The 19,085-nt window shown below is 56.6% G+C and overlaps 1 protein-coding gene across 1 annotated transcript; it reads left to right on the forward strand.

Moving 5' to 3' along the window:
• Nucleotides 1-1,755: 1,755 nt before the first annotated feature.
• FOXN1 (forkhead box N1) lies at nucleotides 1,756-15,987 on the forward strand. The gene is made up of 8 exons (XM_013053549.2): nucleotides 1,756-2,028; nucleotides 2,422-2,880; nucleotides 5,219-5,329; nucleotides 7,100-7,230; nucleotides 8,533-8,629; nucleotides 12,043-12,250; nucleotides 12,463-12,954; nucleotides 14,443-15,987. Exons 1-8 carry the CDS (start codon nucleotides 1,906-1,908, stop codon nucleotides 14,760-14,762), a joined length of 1,941 nt encoding a protein of 646 aa, XP_012909003.1. The 5' UTR covers nucleotides 1,756-1,905; the 3' UTR covers nucleotides 14,763-15,987.
• Nucleotides 15,988-19,085: the final 3,098 nt, after the last annotated feature.

A 19,085-nucleotide genomic window follows, 5' to 3' on the forward strand; every position in this document is an offset into this window, starting at 1 on the left:
AATGCACAGTTACCCTCATCTGCTTTGCAGAGGTCTCGGGTAGGAGGGAGTGAGTGTGAACTTCACGCTTTTCTTGTTCTTTGGCACCCCCCAGCTCAGCCCACTCTCAGTCTGGCCCCCACCAAATGAAAAAACCATATGAGGAGCCCAGCGAACAGAGCTGGGTTTGAATCCTGACTCTATTAAGGATTTGCTATGTGATTTGGGCAAGTCGTGTAACCCTTCTGAGCCTCAATTTCCTCAGCTGTAAAGTGGGCTTAAAGTGGGCTTAAACCTTCCTTATGGGTTTGTTCTGACAAACCTATGAGAAAACTTTCCAAATCGCTTACAGAGAGGCCAGCCCAGAGCAGGCCCTCAGCCAATGGCAGGCTTTATCTGAGGCCACTTGGCAAAGAGAAGAACATTCCAGAGGAACTGTCCTTGGCAGGTGGTGGGGAAGGAAGGCAGAAAGCTGAGGCTGAGTATAGTAAAGTTGTACTAATAAGGATATTAATAACGAGAGCGGGCATCTGGAGACCACTTAGGGTATGCTAGGCACTGTGCAAAATGGTTCCTGTGTGTGATTTCCTTTATTACAGCATTCCTCGGTGGGAGGCCCTACCTCTCTCCCGCTCTGTCAATGATGGTGTCGAAGCTCTGAGAGCTTCCCTGACACAGCTAGCAAGGAAGGGCTTGGACCTAAGTCCTCTCAACCTCTGGGGTGTGCCGGGGACAAGGTTCTATACTTCTAGAAGTGGGAGCTGAAAGAGTCCTAAGCTATCATCTAGTGCGAGGCCCTAGTTTTCAAATAGTGAAACCAAAACTCAGAAAGGGCAGTGGCCTGGGGACGCCAGGGATTATGAGTTTGGGATAAACTTGGGATTATGAGTTTGAGCTCTGAGTCGGGTGTAGAGATTACTTGAAAATGAAATTTCTTTTAAATTTTAAATTTATTTTTTTAAAATTTTGTTCATTCACCTGTCAGAGAGAGAGCACACATACAATCAGGGGGAGCAGAGGGAGAAGCAGGGTCCCACTGAGCAGGGAACCCGACACGGGACTCGATCCCAGGACCCTGGGATCATGACCCAAGCCAAAGGCAGACGCCTAACGACTGAGCCACCCAGGCATCCCAAAATTGAAATATTAAAAAAAAAAAAAAAAAAAGAGGTTAGGGCCTCTCGTATATACATAGGTATAAGAGGCAGTTTGGAGGCGGCAGGAGAAACAGCCCATGCCAAACATCGCCCAGTGGGCCAGTGGTGGCACCCCGGGGCCGGGCCAGGCTCACAGGACCACCAGGCAGCCAGGTCTCCTCGAGTCCCCAGGGGCACCCTGGGCATGCCAGTCCCTGAAGTGGCATCGGTGACAGGTCCCACCTCTACAGAGGGCTCGGTCACCTGCAGCATGAGAAGTGTGAGGGTCAGGGCTTGACCCACTCTCTGCAGTCCCCTTCTCTCCAGACCGACCACCTGTTCGGCCCCTGAGCAGAGGCAGCTGGCAATGGTCACCTAGTCCTGTCCCTCTCTGGGAGATAGGGGCCAGAGGCGGGGTCTCAAGGGGACCATCCGCAGCTGAGCTCCAGAGAAGCCAACTCTCCCTCATGGGGAAGGGGGTTGGGGTAGGGGTAAGGGGGCCTCCCACCTGGTGTGTTTTGTTCTCTCTCCAGTCTTCCCTCTGTGCTTTCTTCCTCTGTCTCTCATTGTTTATCTGCTTCCTTCTGGCTCGAGTTTGTCTCTCACTGTGTCTGTTTCTCTGCCTGTCTGTCTGTCTGTCTCTCTCTGTCTTACCAGATGTCTGGCTGGAGTGAGGGCACCAGCCCAAGGATGGGGTGGGAGTAGAGGGTGTGAGCATGGGGTTGGTCACCCCAGGACCCTAGTCCTCACTCTCATCACAGCCGGCTTTCTTCGAGGCCAGGACTGGGTGATGGTGTCGCTACTCCCGCCGCAGTCTGACGCCACACTGCCCGGCCCCGCCAGACTGGAGGGCGAGCCCCAGGGGGACCTCATGCAGGCACCGGGCCTCCCAGGCTCCCCTGCCTCACAGAACGTAAGTACCCAGCACCTGGGCCCAAACACAGCCCAGCAGCAGCTGGACCAGTCCCCCCCAACCCCAGGGGACCTCCTGGGATCTGCCTTGTCCCTTCCAGCAGTGAGCAAATTACCCAGTGACTCCAAGATCCAGAGGGTTCGGATCCCCACCTCTGCTTATCCCTTCCATCTGGGGCTTTCCCAGGGCAGGGCTGTGCATCTCTCTGACCTGGGGCATCTCAGATCCAGGAGCAGAGTGCCCTCATCAGATTAGGGCTTCCAAGGGCAGTCTATGTCTCCTCAATCATTTGGGGGTCACCCAGAGCTCAGCCGCAGTCCCCATTACCCTAGCCCAGAGTAGGGTCCTGGTCCAGCCTCTACTCACAGGCTCTCTACCCTCTGTCCGCCCCAGAAGCTTGCCGGCTTCAGCTGCTCATCATTTGTGCCCGACGGCCCCCCAGAGAGGGCACCCTCACTGCCCCCACAGAGCCCCAGCGTCGCATCACCAGGCCCTGAGCAAGTCCACTGCCCAGCCGGCCCAGGCCCGGGCCCCTTCCGGCTCTCACCCTCAGACAAGTACCCCAGCTTCGGCTTTGAGGAGGGCCCAGCAAGCAGTCCTGGGCGCTTCCTCAAGGGCAGCCATGGGCCTTACCACCCATACAAGCGGCATTTCCATGAGGACGTCTTCCCCGAGGCCCAGACCGCCCTGGCCCTTGATGGACACTCCTTTAAGACCCCGGGGGCGCTGGAGGCCTTCGAGGAGATCCCTGTGGATGTCGGGGAGGCTGAGGCCTTCCTGCCTGGCTTCTCAGCAGAGGCCTGGAGCAACGGGCTCCCCTATCCCAGCCAAGAGCACAGCCCCCAAGTCCTGGTGAGTACCAGTGGCCGGTGGGCATCCCACCCACCCCAAGGGGTCCTAATTCCCAGAAGCCCAAGATGAGTCCTCTGAGATCAAACTCCACCTTCCCTTCCCAGACCTTCCCCATCTTGGACTCAGGGTCTGTGGGCTCCAGGGAAGCAGCAAGCTCAGAGAGCTGGGGTCTCAGCTTCTTTCTGGCCTCCAGGCCATATGGGGGAGGGGAGTGTGATGCTGACCTGCCCTGGCCATGGAGGGGCCAAGGTGAGGGGAGGCAGGAGGTCAGGCTGAGGAAGCTGGCAGCTTCCCAGAGGCTCCTGAGTCAGGATTCCTGCGTGTGACTTCTCTGTTTGTTTAAGAATCCCCAGCCAGACCTACCCGCCCATATGCAAATGTGAGAAGAAAAACACATTCCAGAGACCAAGAGAAAGGGTTTAGGGAGTTAGGGAGGAGCCACAGAAGGGTTCCTTCTCCAGCATCAGCATACACGGGTTGAGAGAGGGCTTCCGGTTTCTCAGAGGACACTTCCGGACCCTATTCTTTGCCCAGAAGGGGGGCCTGGGTATATTCATAGAAATACCTTGAAAGCACCTTGGAAAGTGGGGATATCCTTCCACAGTCATACCCACTAGTTGTGTGATCTTGGGCAAGTCACTTAACCTCTCTGGGCCTCATGTAAAAAGAGGAACTGCCTCCTAGTCTTGTTGCCCTGGGAAGAGAAAAGTTAGAGGAGGGTTTGGAGGTCCCTGAGAGAGTAGGCACGAATGGGCTAGGCTGGGTTGTGCCTGCTTCAGATGCTCACCAGCTCTCCTCACCTTTTATTCTCAAACAGGCTCCTACTCCATCCCCAAGCCACCCCAACAAAGCCTGAAGGGGTTGGGTACCTACCAGTAGCAGCCAAGACAGGACCCTTGGTTCTGGGGCCCTTTGGATGGCTTCTCCTCAGGCCCATTGAACGTGACAGTCACTCATAGTGAGGGTGTCATATTAGCTACTGCCCCCTAAATCCACTCGCTGCCAGCCCCCGGGCATCGTGCCAGAGGCTTTCTCTCAAGTGCCCCATTTAATCCTCATGACCACCCTCGAAAGACTTCCCACTATCCCCATTTTGCAGCTGAGGAAACCGACATTCCATAGAAATCAAGTGACTTTCCCAAGATGTCCTTTGGCCCTATAGGAAGTGAGGCTGAGATTTGAGCCCACTCCCTTCCCTCCTGTGCAGTGAAGAGGGGCTTGGGCCCAGAGAACCACAGCTAGCTGGTCGACTCACAGGGTGACCTCGGACATGTCCCTTCCCCTCTGTGGGCTCAGCCCCATCATCTTCCAAATGAGGCGGTTGGACCTCATGCTGCTGGCCCTTCCAGGCCTGAGATTCTATGATTATGGCTATATCTCTGCATCAGCAACCCCAGGGCGCATCCAGAAAGCTGACAGTTGATTCGATCCTCGGGGCCCAGATGCTGGTTCCCCAGGCCCCCGGGAAGCCCAGGAAGAGTGGGCTTCTTCACCTTCCAGTACCTAGCTGTGCACTCCCTCTGACTCTACTCAGGGCAGAGCCTTGTGCTAGACTCTGGAGGCCCCATGGGGAGCTCACTCCCCGTGGAGAGCCAGAGCCTAGCCGCTAGCACCCAGGTTCTCTGTGCCAGGGTAAAACAGCCGTGGGGCTCCAGCAGACCAGCAATGAGGGAGACTCCCCAGAGCAGGCCGCAAAGGCCTTTGAGTTGAGGATGGCCGGGAGATAGAGTGGGGAGGACTCATCGGCCCCCTCCAAGGAGCCTGCCAGAGCTCCTCTGCGCTTTGCCAAGGAGGAAGGGGCGGGGCTTTGGGTCACCAGCTGGGCCAACCTGTCTGGCCACTTCCTGTGCTCCCCCTGCTAGGGCTCTGCAGTGGGAATTGTAGAGTGGGATTTTTCCAGGTGTCCTTCACATACCTGCTCCCGGAGGCTGGCAGCTCTGAAAGCGAGCAGACCCCAAGCCAGGCTTGATGCATGGGATCAGGCCCTGTATCTTCACGATATTCCAGAGAGATCTCTGACCCCACCCCACCTCACTGTGACCATTGTCAAATCTCCGCCAGTCCCCCCACCCCAAACCCCGACCCGGACAGCTTGCCCTCTGCCTCTCACCTGAAGTGAGGTGCGGGTTAGGGATTCCAGCTCCAGCTCCACGGCTAACCTGCTGAGCTCCCTCAGAAACAGATCTCTGACCTTCTCTGTTCTCCATTTGGTCTCTAGGACTAAGCTTTGGGGCAAGTAGAGGAGAGGTTGCTTTCATACAAGTTTCAAAGCCACAGAAGGGAGGGAGGAAGAAAACCAAGGCCTCACCTGATCATCTGTTTTTTTGCCTTCCAACAGGGGTCAGAAATCAAGGTGAAGCCCCCAGCTCTGGAGACCGGCCCTGGGATGTACTGTTACCAGCCCCCCTTGCAGCACCTGTACTGTCCCTCCCAGCCCCCCTTCCATCAGGTGGGTCAGGGACAGGTGGGCCCTAGGATACTATGTGGTATGAGGTGTGATGGTATGAAGTGTGCATGTGGTATGAGATGTGAGTGTGCATGTCTGCATCCCCAGGGAGAGGCCGCCCGAGGCCAGGGCCCCCTGGGGTGGGGGGCCAGGGCCCTCTGGGGAAGGAAGCAATCGCCCTTCTCTAGGAGGAGGTGGGGTTCATCTGAGAGTTGCAGACGGAGAGTCTCAGGAAAGAGAGTGGCGCTGAGAATGGGGCACGTCCCAGATGTGAACCAAAAAGAGAGAGAGGAGGAGATCCCAACAAAGACAGGGACCAAGAGAAAAGGAATGTGTGGGGTGACTGAGCAGAAAGGCAACAATGGGCTCCCGCCTGGGTCTGCCACTGTCTTACTATGGAGCCCTGTCCCCTAACTTCCCTTTCACCGAGACAGGGTAGGACCAGGCATGGAGGTTGGGGGACCTTCCCACCTGGAAGGCTCCACGACCCCATCATCTCTGGCCCATCCCTCCTCCCCCACCCCACGGCCCAGCCTCAGCTCCTCCAACATGGCCAGGATGCCAGGTAATTGCCCCACACTGGCATGGGATGCAGGTTTTTACAAAAGAGAAAGAAAAGAGCCCCAGAGCTGCCAGGCAGATCCCAGGAGTCACCGGGCAAGACGGAGCAAGTGGCTGCCCAGCGCCCAGCTCCATCCACCTGCAGCCTGGCGCTGAGACAGGACCTGCCTGTGGAGCAGGTTCTACTCCCGGCTCTTTAGCTTTGGCCCTGATCTTGGCCAAGCCAGGGAGGCAGGCATGTTGTGGGGGGAGGATACCGTGGGGGGAGGTGGTCAGACTGCTTGCCGTGAGGGAGGGAGGCAAGAAAGAGATGGAGGGGCACCAAGGGAGACCAGGAGGGGTCATCCTCGCTGCCACAAGGAGCCCAGCTGGAATGGCTAAAGCCCTCCTGAGGCTTGGAGTCTGACCTGGGGCAGGGGGTGTCCCGGAGGCAGCTTGGCCCATCAGGGACAGAGCCGCAGCGGGGTTCAGGTGCTGCCAGACCTCAAGTGGCCTCACGGTGCCTGCTTTGATGCCTTCTGCATTCCGCACCCCCCCCCACAAGATGGCCGCACCCAGGGCTTTATAGAGGCTGCAGAGAGGGTGACTCAGGCACCAAGTGTCTCTCGGGTGACCTGGAAAGAGCACCTCAGCCCGGAGCACATGGGGGAGTCAGAGTCTCCTACCCCCTTTGCCCCCATAAAACACCACCCCTGGCACCGCAGCCACTCCCTTTGCCGTAAAATCACCTCCTACCCCCACCTGCCCACCACCATGACCGGCCCTTTCAAAGAGCCACTGAAACTCATAAAAGGTGGCAGTGCCCAGCAAAAGAGTGCCTGGCCTGGACACCCCACTTCTGACCCAGCTGCTCTGGAAATGGAGGGGAAGTCTGAGGGCCTCACATGCTCTGGCCCATCTGGGCTGCTTCCCCATCGCCATGGCAACCGGAGGATCTGGACAGCCTAGAGAAAGGAACTGGAGGAGAGGAGCTTTGAAGTCTCTGAGATCTCACATCTGGGGATGGGGATCTCCTCAGAGGCCCTCAGATGTCCACGCCCTTGGCCAGCCCCCTCAGATGGCTCTGCTCTTGGAGCCAGTAACCAGGGAGAGAAGAATCTAGCCTCAGCTCTCTCTCTGGATGTATGTGTATGGGGTGTGGGGGATGGGATTCCCCCACCTTGGGAAACACCGGTTACCATGGCAACCACTCTGCCCCTTTGACCCCTACAGTACTCACCAGGTGGTGGTGGTTACCCCATTCCCTACCTGGGCTCTTCACACTATCCGTACCAGCGGATCGCACCTCAGGCCAGCACGGATGGGCACCAGCCTCTCTTCCCCAAACCCATCTACTCCTACAGGTATGTTTCCCGGCCCCCCTGGGGTGGAAGGCAGAGGGATAAGAGAACCAGTGAGGAAACTGAGGCACAGAATCCTCAAGGTACAAGATGATGGCAGAGGATGGAAATCATACCCAGCAGGCTTCGAGAAGATGCTGGAGAGGAGATTCCTGAATGGGGGCAGGCGGATAGACTAGATCACCTCTGACCTCCTTGTCTGACCCCGTGGAGCTATGTCAGAGGCTCTGCTCAGCAGAGGCTGGTGCCCTGAGATTGGGCCCCCTAAGTTCTGGCCTCATGGGGTCCAGGGCCTGGGACTAAGAGTTGAGGAGGGAGGCTCAGCCCTAGGGACAGAGCGAAGACCAACCCCCAAAGCTCTCCTGGAAATAAGAGAGGAATGAAGTCTACAGATGCAGCTCAGGCAGCCAGCGCCTGCAGGGTTGGGGCTGGGGTTATAAGCGCCAAGCCCACACCTCCAGCCCATCTAGAACACCTTTCCCCTGAGCTTTCATTCCTCCCATCCACAGTGACACCTGACCTCCTTCCTGTGTGCCAGGCCCCGCATGGGATCAGGTCATCAGCCAGTGTCCAAGCTCAGGGAAGGACAAGGAACTCAAACAGCAGCCCCGAGCACAGAGAAGGGGTTTGTGGGAGGCAGGGTGGGGCACAGAAAAGAGCACGCCCCATCCTCGGAGGCCAACAAGACAGAGTTCAGGTCCAGGCTCTTGAATTGACTAGATGTGAACCTCAGGCAGGTTCCTTAATCTTTCTGTTTAAGAAAAAAATGAAAAAGAACAGCAAGATTCAGGCCTTTGGAAAGATTAAGTGAGAGAATATGCTTGGCACACTGTAGGGGCTCAAGAAACCGTAGTTCCATCCCTTCAGCGTGCAGTTGGCTGAGGGCTGACTGATAATGACAGATTCCATTTAACAAGTGCCTTCTATATTCAAGGCATCATCCTTAATCCTCACAACTCTGAGGTAGCTATTACTTTCCTTACTTCAAAGCTGAGGAAACTGAGGTTCAGAGAAGTTAAGGCACTCACCCGAGGTCACACAGCTAGTGAGTGGCCAGGCCAGGATGACAACCCTGATCTCTCAGATTCCACAAGACCTTTGTATCTCAGTAATTCCCGATGTCAGTGGACACCTTCTTATCCTTTCTCCTTTCAACATCATAGAGCCTCTCACCTAAATCCACAGTGGATTATTTCTCCTCAACTACTCTAGCCCGGGCAGGAAGGGGGTGGGGAGGGGCAGGTCAGGGGGAAACTCCCTGTCTGCTCAGAAGTTCAAACCCTCAAGGTTGTTCTCTGCCTTCAGCATCCTCATCTTCATGGCCCTTAAGAACAGTAAAACGGGGAGCCTTCCTGTCAGCGAGATCTACAATTTCATGACAGAGCACTTTCCCTACTTCAAGGTGAGCCCAAGATCCACCCGAATCCTCCCACCCCAAGTCCTGGGTGAGCCAGGCCTCTCTGAGCCAGAAGGTTCAGCGGGAAGGTAGAGCACGGGTTAGAATAAAAACCAGGAGAGAACTTGCCTCCTCTTTTCCACACTTCCTCTCAAGAGAGTTCTGCATCAGGAACAGAGAGCTCGAGCCATTCACCCAAGGTTGCACAGCAGGCTGGAATCCAACCTCATGCTGGTGGAAAGCGGAAATCTCAGTCCTGATGGGCTTCAAGAAGCCTCTACCTGCCCCAAGTGGGGAGAGAGAGAGAGCTAGGGAAGAAATGAGAGGCTGTCCCCATCCCTGCCCCCGAGAAGGCTGTAGTATTAGAGGGATCAGAGTAAGCGCTCCAGCCAGCCAGGGGGCAGGGGAGGGGGGGACCCCAGGACCCACTGCATTCCAGGGAGAGATTAAGATCTGTCCCTGTGGGCGGCAGGCTCTGCAGCAGTGCTGCCAAAAAGCAGGGTGTGGGTTTCATGGTCTTCAAGTGTCTCAGGGAACTCGGTGGCTCACCTGACCTTCCTTTGTGCAACCTCTAGTTCCTGTCATCCACGGAAGGGGCTTCTATCAGATTCCCTCCTTAGAGGTGGGACAGATGCCCTTCTCTCCAGATAGGCAAACACATAACAGGGTACTCCTCCTGCTCAAGGTCACACAACAGGGGGGATGGGTTGGTGGCTCAAGCTGTTTGGCTTCACATCACCCACTTCTGTTCTCGGCATGTGCCCCCATACCCTCCAGCACAGACCTCTGCTTCCAGGGTGGGTGCAAGGGAGATCAGAGCTTGTATGTGAGGAGTGTCTTCTCTGAGGTCTCTACTCTGATGGATCTAATCTCATCTGCAAGCCAGGCCAAAAGTGGGAGCTGAGGCCCAGGTCCAGAACTCAGCTCCCACCAGCCAGAAGGTGGTCTCTAGCCCCACTGGCTTCCCAACTGTCCCGCCTGAGGGTAATCTGAACCCGATACTCCAGCAAGTTTGAATTTGCCACGTGGCGATCAAAGGAGGAGTGGGTCAGCTGGCCAGCATGGTCTGGCCAGAGAAGGGGGAAATACCGTCATCCACCAGAGATTCTGGAATGGAGAGGAGGAGGGAAGGGAGCTGTCTCCGAGATCTGAAAAGCATCAAAGCCAATATCTAGGGCTGCCCCTATATCCCGACAGATCCTGAGATAAGAGCTTCCCTAACCCCAAAGCTTTTGGAGGGTCCTATATAGGGCTTCAAAGGGCCAGGCCAGAGAGAGGGAAGTGAGGGCCCTGCCCTGTTCCTCTCAGCCCTTCCTCCCTGCCAACTCCTGGCCTGGCCCCCAGCCCCTCCCTGCATCTCATCTTCCTGGCTTAATTATTTTTCCTGGGAGCCGTGTAATCCTTGTTTTATGGGGCTGAAGAGTGAAGAGGTCTAACAACTTTTTTTTTTTTGGTTCTAGTTGTTGTTCTTAGCCAGTTGCATCACTCCCTCACTCCTGAGTTTACATTTGACTTCAGAGAGAAAGCATCTGTGAGGATGGGACAGGCCCCAGTAGTGAAGCCAGCTCTATAGGGTGACCTGGGCAGGGCCCTTCATAAGGGGACAGAGCTGGAGTCTGGGCTCTGTCACTGTCTTCTGTGTGATCTAGGGCCAGGCCCCTTCTTCCCTGGACCTCAGTTTCCCAATCTGTAAAATGGTCAGGTTGGACCAGTTGGCTCATCCATTCCCTCCAACTCTGACTCTTCCCCTCTGACCTACCTAAGGCCGGCCCCCTTTATCGCTCACTCTTCATTTGAAGGGTCATTTTCCCCAACAAGAACAGAGTGGACCCTAGGGTGGGTAGCTCTCATGCCCCAGGCAATGGAGGTGGGCGTCCTGTAGCCCCATGAGTCAGGGCTACGGGACTGGGGAAGTGTCCAGCCACTGGGCATAATTGCTACTGCCGACCATCCCTCTTCCAAACAGGAAGTGGCTGGGGTGGGGGGGTGCCCTGGCATCCCAAAAGTCACAGATTTATGGGCCCATAAAAGGGCCCAGTGCACATTAACTCTGCCCATCAGGCGACACAGCCTTGACTCCTAGTACAGACTGTCGTGGGAGTTGAAGGTGAATCCCAAGCTGACCGGTCTGGTGACTCGAGAATCCTTCCTCCTGAACCCCAGGAGCCTTGAAGGGGGTCATCTCCACCAGCCCCCTGCCCCCGGCCAGCTGCCCCTGGGAAAGAATCCAGCAGCTCCTGCCAGCGACTTGCCGTGACGCTGGCATCAGGACCCAGTTCTGCGGGGCGTGATTCAGCCCGGCTGCTCCCTGGGGCAAGTGAGCTGGGGAGGAGGGCGTGGCCGCCCCTCATTAAGCAGAAACTGCAAGCTGAAAGGGAAAAGGGACGGGGGCTGAGGGTGTGGGGGCCCCACTGGCTGGAGCCCATGTTCTGCCCACCCGTCAGCCACTGCTGGGCTTAGGACTGTCACAGAGCCTGGGACAGAGCTGGAGGTGGGGGGATGGGGGGAGCCCACTGGCACCCTCGCCACCGCCTCTCACCCCACTGAGTCAGCCTAATGGTTTTTACAACCCTCCCTGGGCACAATTACTGCACTGGTGGCATGACCGGGCCTCCTAATGGGTGTTTATTCTGTTGGCACGAGCCCCCCCACTCCCCACCTAGGGCTGGCCTCCCCACCGGGGCCCCCGCACACTCACACCCACATACAGTCATGGATCCCCCCACACACCCAGGGAGACTTTCTCACACACACATCCTTGCACTCAAAGGAACTCACAGGCCCACACCCCAGAGACGGGCTCACACCAGGGAGACATATTTAGGGGCACAAGCACACACAGACTCATAACCAATCCCCCCCCACTCCAAACACACACACACACCTCGCTCTCTCTCCCAAACCCAGCTGTACACACAACATATATGTGACACGGGCACACACCCAAATACGACCTCACCCATCATTCTTCCCTCCAGGGTTTGCCCAAGCAGAGATGAGGCAGCCCCCAGGGAAAGGATCATCCCCTAGCTTCCTTGGGGAGACCTGGGTGTTGTGAGTTTGCTTTTGGCACAGGGCTCGGAGCACAGGCCTGGAGACCCGGGGCGGGGGGGTGGTCCAGCTCCAGACAGGGAACGGGCCCTTCCTGTACAAATCACCTCGACAGTCCTCAGAAGGGTCGGCCAGCGGTGGGGATGAAGGCAGATTTTAGGTGAAAATAATTTGCGGCCAAGATTCCTGCCCACCCCTGCCCCACCCCGGAAGGGTGCCAGACGCAGGCTGGGTGCTGAGGAGGACGACGACAAGCCCTGGAATGGGTGGCGGTTAGGTGCCCAGAGGGCAAAGGAGTTTTCTGGAGCCCAGACCTGGCTCTGGCTACTTGACCCTGACCCTGACCTTGTCCTGCTCTGCTCCGGCAGACGGCACCCGATGGCTGGAAGAATTCTGTCCGCCACAACCTCTCTCTCAACAAATGTTTTGAGAAGGTAGAGAACAAATCGGGAAGCTCCTCTCGCAAGGGCTGCCTGTGGGCCCTCAATCCGGCTAAAATCGACAAGATGCAGGAGGAACTGCAGAAGTGGAAGAGGAAAGACCCTATCGCCGTGCGCAAGAGCATGGCCAAGCCGGGTGAGAGGCTGGGGGGCAACGCAAGGAAGGGCGTGGTGCACCTAAGAGCAGGGCGAGGGGGACAGTAGAGGGGAGGGGGAGAGGGAGAGAAGCTGAGCAAAGAGAATTTATCAATGAGTGAAGGTCTGAGTGGTTCCAAGGCTGGGGAGAGGGCTTGTGGGGAAAGGGAGGTCTCACGGTGTCCCTCTCTCTTCTCTCTCGGGCCTTCGCAGAAGAGCTGGATAGCCTCATTGGAGAGAAGAGGGAGAAGCTGGGCTCCCCATTGCTGGGCTGCCCACCCCCTGGGCTGACCAGCTCAGGCCCCATCCGGCCCCTGGCCCCTCCAGTTGGGCTCTCCCAGCCACTGCACTCCATCCACCCAGCTCCGGGCCCCATTCCCGGCAAGAACCCCCTGCAGGACCTACTTGGGGGACACGTGTCCTCCTGCTATGGGCAGACATACTCGCACCTCTCACCGGGCCTGCCCCCTCCCGGACCTCCACAGTCGCTGTTCCCGCAGCCGGATGGGCACTTGGAGCTGCGGGCCCAGCCAGGCACACCCCAGGACTCGCCTCTGCCCGCCAACACCCCGCCCAGCCACAGTGCCAAGCTCCTGGCTGAGCCTTCCCCTGCCAGGACCATGCAGGACCCTCTGCTCCCAGACGGAGACCTTGGCACTGACCTGGACGCCATCAACCCCTCTCTCACCGACTTTGACTTCCAGGGTGAGCTGGGGGCGGAAAAGGGAAGATGGGAAAGGGCTGGAGAGGTGCGTCCAACGGTGTGGCCCATCCCCTCCAAGTCTCCAGGCTGGGGCCTAGCTAGCTGCCAGGTTTCTGGTCAGTTGAAACGGAGAAGTCCCTAGCCAGCCAGGGGTGCCAAGGGGCAAAGAGAAACGTCCTTGCCCCCACTCCCCTCCTTCTGCTACCCCTGAACATGTTGCAATGGACCCCATCATCAAACCACTCCCAGCTCCAGGTAGCTGGGAAAAAGTCCAGTGTGCCATTGAATAGTGGCTGTGAGCGACTGCCCATCTGAACATTCCAAGAAGCGGCTGTGTTTTCTCACTCATCTTTTAGGGCAGAAGGAGAGAGGTGTTCCCCCCGGGGAAGAATGCAAGACCTCAGAACTAGGCAGGCCCTGCCGAGATTTGCGGGATAGGAATCTGGGGAGGGGTTCTATCAAGTCCATTCCACCTTGCCCGCCCCATCTCTGCACACGGCCAAGTCCATCCGTTCAGACCTAAACTCCAGTGGGTGCCCAGTCCCTGGTCCTGGCCCCGGGAGGCTTGGAGGAGGTGGCTGACCCAGGCCTCAGACCCTCTGGGAGCACGGGGGTGATTGAGGACATCCATAGGCAGCTGGAGACTGCTGACCCTTACAGAGCTCCTGGTCCTGGAGCCCAGGTCTTGGTAAACTTGTTAGGAATGCACAGCTAGAGCCTCAGCCCAGAACTAGCCAGAAGTGGGGAGCAGCGCTCACCGGGGACCATCAGCTTCACGGGCCCCCTCTCCTCTGGGCCTCTCGAACCAGAGGAAGGATTATTAAACCCCTTTCACAAAAGCACATGGAGGTTAAGTAACTTATTCAAGGTTACTTGGCTAGGAAGAAGGAGATTAAGGATTGGAACCCAAGCAGCCAAGTTCAGTCTGGGGTTTAGTCCGACCCCCTTCCTCCATCCCTGCAGCGCTGATGCCCAGGCCCTGGCCTGCCACAATGCAGATCCACAGCCCAGAGAGGAGGACGGGGTAGCAGCAATGACTCCTCCCTAGAGTCTCTGCTCCAGGCTCTGCTCTCCCTGGGGCCTGCAGTGGAGGACTTCATCGGGTCCCGAGGAGCACTGTTAGAAGAAGATCCTTGGTCTTGACTGCAGATTGCCTTCCTTGGAAGCCTGGGCACCAGCGAGGGGGAAGAGCACCAGGGCTCCCTCTGCAGGCTAACTTGGGAGTGCACAGCACAGACATCCCTCCTTTCAAAGGGCCAGCTCTCAAGTCCTTGGCTACCCCCCGCCCCCACTGCAAAATAAGAGCCCCGGAGATCATCTAAGCTATGGCAGAGGAATCGGAGGGTTCCAGCTACTCCCTGGGGCCAACAGTCTGTTCCCTGGTCAAGGTCACCCCAACAATGGTCTTTTTAGCATGTAAGAGCCAAGGGGTGGGGGTCCACAGGGTTCCTCGGTACCTCCCAGTGACTCCTGTTCTCTCCCCCAACTAGGAAACCTGTGGGAACAGCTGAAGGATGACAGCTTGGCCCTTGACCCCTTGGTACTGGTGACCTCATCTCCAACATCCTCTTCAATGCCACCACCTCCTCCCCCACCCCATGGCTTCCCCCCAGGGCCCTGTCTGGCAGAGACAGGCAGCGGGGCCGGCGACTTGGGACCACCCGGCAGTGGGGCCTCCGGGGCACTGGGTGACCTGCACCTCACCACCCTCTACTCGGCCTTCATGGAGCTGGAGCCCACACCCTCCGCGGCCCCTGCCGGCCCCTCTGTGTACCTCAGCCCCAGCTCCAAGCCCATGGCCCTAGCCTGAGCCACGCCCAGCAGCCACTCTGGCCTCCATCCGGCCTGGACATCCCCGCTGGCCGCCCACATGGGGCCCACCTTAAAGGTCAAGGAAGGAAAACCAGCCCTGTCCCCTAAGCCACCAAGCCAACTGATTGTCAGCTGGCAGCTTGGGGGTGAAGAAGGTACCCCCCAATGCCACCCCTCACACATTTCTGCCATCTGGGGAGCCAGCTCCTCACTCAGGATCCCCAGAGACCGAGTATCCAGGCGAGGAAAGAACACACCCTCCCTAGCTCACACTCATCCACACCTACGTCCTGCATAATATGTGTGCACACACACACAGTCAAATCAAACCCACACGCACCCACATACCTACTATCCAGAAGAATCAGAACTGCATCACCGAAAGTCTGACTCCACTTCTGACGTGACGGACAGCTGAGGGCCCAGGTCCTTGTGTGAGATCCAAGACCACCTGGAAACCCTCTTCTGATGTCCGCATGCTCTGCAGGCCTGGCCCCTTCTAACATGTTCTCTCCCGGAAGGCCCCTGTATTTATTCTCCCATCTTCATCCCAGCAGCCTGTCAGGGAGGAGTCATTGTACAGCCTCTCCCCAAGTTGTCTGTAGGTCCCCCAGGGGGCTGCTGTTCAGGGCACCCACCTGGCCAGGCTCCACCCAGCCTCAGTGTCTGCTCTGTCTGACCTCCCCCAGAATGCCACACAGGAGAGGTAACGGCCACCCCAGGACCAAACTGAGCCCAGTTCTGGCACAAAGTGTTTGGAAAAGCCCTTGCCCTCAGAAACTTCAGAGGGTCCTCTTCTCCCAGCCCTGGGCTCTGGAAGGGCCTCTCCAGGGCACGACAATCTCACTCCTTCTCTGGAAGAACTTCATGTAGTTTAGTTCCCAACTTACTAATGACTTTCCACTGGCCCAGGCAGCCTGGGCATTCAGGGAAGGAGAGCCTGACACAGGCTGGCAGGGGTGGGAAGGGGGTGTGTGTGGTGGCCGACACCCGCCTCTCTTTGACTGTTTGGCAGACCCACGATGTAGCCCAGAGCTGGGGATGTGGCCTAGTCAGCCACCATGACCTACTGGAGAGTCTAACCCCCACCGAGTGGGAGCTTCAGCCTACCCTGTACCCAGGGGTGACAGAAATCCTCAGAGGTTGGCCTGGGCTTGGTTAGGCACAAGCAGATCTCTAGACAGCCTGCAGTTTTCCCCTGACATAGAACAATAAAGCAAGTGCCTGTGGTCTTGGCTCCTGAGGCTTCATTTCCAGATTTCCCCTCCCTGGGCAGAAAGGCCAGGCCTTTCTGTAGACACCCTGGTCTGGGATGTCACCCTGACCCTCATTCTGTACTGTGAAGTTTCCAAATCCAATGAGTGAGGCACCCAGGAAGACTCCTGGACCAGCCTGAGGAGGGCGAGAGAGGGCAGGTAGGCGGGGCCTCTTCCCAGGAGAACGTCCAGAAAGATCCAAGGAAGCAGTTCTGCCCCTAAGAAGGAAGATGATTCCCTTCCCACCCTCAACCCCTTCTTACTGAGATTCACTGCTTTCCTCCTTGAACCCCACCATCTCTTCACACAGGAAGGGATCTCTTCCCTGTCTGGGTCATAACTTCCTGTCCTCCATCTTTCCCTGGTGGGAGCTCCGGGTTCCACAGGTGAGGTGACTGGAAGGGAGCCCGGTACTGCGGACACTGCTGGCCCTGGAAGGTGGTCTCTGGGGGGTCAGGGCCCTACTCAGCCTCCACCCTCCCTGAGAGCCTGTGTCCAGGACTAGAGGGATAGGGCACAGTCGGCAGCTGGGGGAGACAGGGCCAGCCGGTGCACCCAAAAGGAAGACCCACCTCCCTCAGCCTAGCCCTGACTATAGAGGGAAGGGGTGGGGGGAGACTCTCTGTGAAGCCCCTACCCTACACCTCCGGCTCCAGCGGTGAGCAGAGATCAAGATCTCCTCCAGAGTAAAACCTCAGTCCTGTGGGCCCATTGAGCGCACCTACAAGGCAGTTGGCGCCCACACAAGTAAGGCAGGTGGCAAACAGAATTTGGGGTCTCTGAGTTTGTTTTTGTAACCAGACGGGCCCTTAAACTTGAAAGGACTGCAGCCGCTCTCCCATTCATAGGCTGCCCCCTGCTGGTCATCTCACAACAAACAGTCACGGTTTGAGGATGTGAGCTGAACAGATGCAGGGTCTGGAAGTGCTCCGCTCTGGGGGAGTTAGCCTTTTCTTTCTGGCGGGGGCGGGGGTGTTGAGTGGCTCTAAACAGAAGGGTTCTAAAATTGGTTAGTTCATGGGTTCATTAAATTGGATGAACAGGGGTGCCTGGGTGGCTCGGTCGGCCCCTCAGCTGTGAGATCAAGCCCTGCTTCGGGCTCTGTGCTCAGTGCAAGGTCACTTGAGATTCTCTTTCTCCCTCTCCCTCTGCTCCTCCTTTCACCCCTGCTCACGCTCTCTCTCTCTCTCTCTAAAATAAATAAATAAATAAAATGAAGTTTCTTAAAAAGCTGGATGAAGAAATCATACCTTCATTGTCACTCATCTCAACCTCAAACTTAGTATTTCCCTTCATTACAAATGTCAGTCACAAATCACAATAGCTATAAAAGAATCTGTAACTGGGTGCCTGGGTGTCTCAGTGGGTTAAAGCTCAGGTCCTGATCTCAGGGTCCTGGGATCGAGCCCCACATCAGGCGCTCTGCTCAGTAGGGAGCCTGCTTCCTCCTCTCTCTCTGCCTGCCTCTCTGCCTACTTGTGATCTTTCTCTGTCAAATATGTAAAATAAAAATCTTTAAAAAAAAAAAAAGAAGAAGAAGAAGAATCTGTGACATTGTCATAAGGTAGAGAAATTGCAGATTCAAAATCACAGATGTTCTCATATTATATTACAGGTATCACAGAATAGATATATAGATTCCTATTACACAGTTTTTAAATACCTAAAATACTTAGGATTACCGCATATTTTGTACACATAAGACCCTTACTGTTTCTAGGCTTCAGGAGACTATAACAATGGGGTCCATACCACACAAAAAGGTAAAGCACCCCTGTTTTCGTTAACAGGGTGGTAAGGGATGGATGGTGGCTCTTAACAGGAGGGCCTGGGGCAGAGAGGAAGGTGCTGGGGGTTGCAGCTAGCAATTTTTTACCATTGGAAGGGAAGCATCTCAATATTTCATCATGAGTTTGGCAGTCCTAACGTGCACCATACCATGACCAGCCTGGGTAGGCACAAATGGTGGGTCTCTCGGGCTTTCTTGCTCGACCCAGTGGCAGGGTCCATGTGACAATTCATGAAGAGTCAAAGCCAAGAAATCTGGACCACAGCAGAGAAATGAAATCTGAGGCCCAGATCCGGCCAGGTCCATATGGACCTTCCAGCTTGTCAACATCAGAGCCAGGACCAGATTCACCCTTACCCCGTCTTCTCCCTCCTTCTATTGCCCAGGGACCCTCTACATTCTCAGGGGAAGTGCCGGGAACCAGATGCAGCAAGGTGCACCCTTGGCAGCAGACCAGTGCCAGAGACATGAAGACTTCCAAGGAGACAGGGGGCCAAGACTCTTCCTAGCCGGAACTCCTCCTCCAGGCCCAAAGTACATGGGACTCTCGGTGTGAGGGCCAACCCCATAATTCAGCCATCATTGCAGCTTCAGCAACCATCTTGTGGCCATTGACCTCCAAGGATCACCGTCTCCAGCCTTCACCCACTTCCTGGTCTCAGGGCCTGAATTTCCTGTCTCTTCCTGGTCACCTCCTTCAGGACATCTGTATGCACATGCCAGCAGGTCCCAACCTGAACTCATCATCTCCCCCAGTCCCCGTCCTGATCCAACTTGGATTCCCAAGCCCCGTGACAGCTCTCCCACTCCCCACCCCACCCCGACATGCAGGCCCCAGACCAAGCTTCAGCTTCAACTCCTTCCTGTCTCTGGCCGTCTCATCCCATCAGCCGCCAGTTCTGGAAATCTTCCCTCTGAAAATCTCCACTTCGTCTGTTTCTCGCCATCTCCGTGGATACTGACCGAGTTCAGGTTCCCTTTGGCTGTCAGCCCAAATTCCTGCACCACCCTCCCGAGGGCCCCTCTGCTTGCCACACTGTGGGGTTAGAGCCATGACCCTGCCACTGAATAGACACACAGCTTTGGCCACACACATTCACCCCTCTAGGCCCACACTTCCTGTGAAATGGGCATAATAACAGTGCCTGCCTGAGAAGCAACTGTGAACAGTCTAAGTTAACACGTGGCCCCAGGCCTGGCACTCAGTGTGTGTCGGCTGTTAGTCTTGCTCCTTCAAATCCAGCCTTCTCTCAGCGGCCAGAGATAATCTGACTGG

The sequence above is a fragment of the Mustela putorius genome, unplaced genomic scaffold (genome assembly GCF_011764305.1).
Source record: "Mustela putorius furo isolate JIRA1106 unplaced genomic scaffold, ASM1176430v1.1 tig00003962_pilon_pilon_pilon, whole genome shotgun sequence".
Lineage (NCBI taxonomy): Eukaryota > Metazoa > Chordata > Mammalia > Carnivora > Mustelidae > Mustela > Mustela putorius.

What these genes read in the sequence shown, in the direction of transcription:
- FOXN1 (XM_013053549.2), top strand. Translation starts at nt 1,906, where the DNA reads ATGGTGTCGCTACTCCCGCCGCAGTCTGACGCCACACTGCCCGGCCCC. An exon ending in CAAGAGCATGGCCAAGCCGG is followed by an intron (nt 12,251 to 12,462) that starts GTGAGAGGCTGG and finishes GGGCCTTCGCAG; the next exon opens with AAGAGCTGGATAGCCTCATT. An exon ending in CACCGACTTTGACTTCCAGG is followed by an intron (nt 12,955 to 14,442) that starts GTGAGCTGGGGG and finishes TCCCCCAACTAG; the next exon opens with GAAACCTGTGGGAACAGCTG.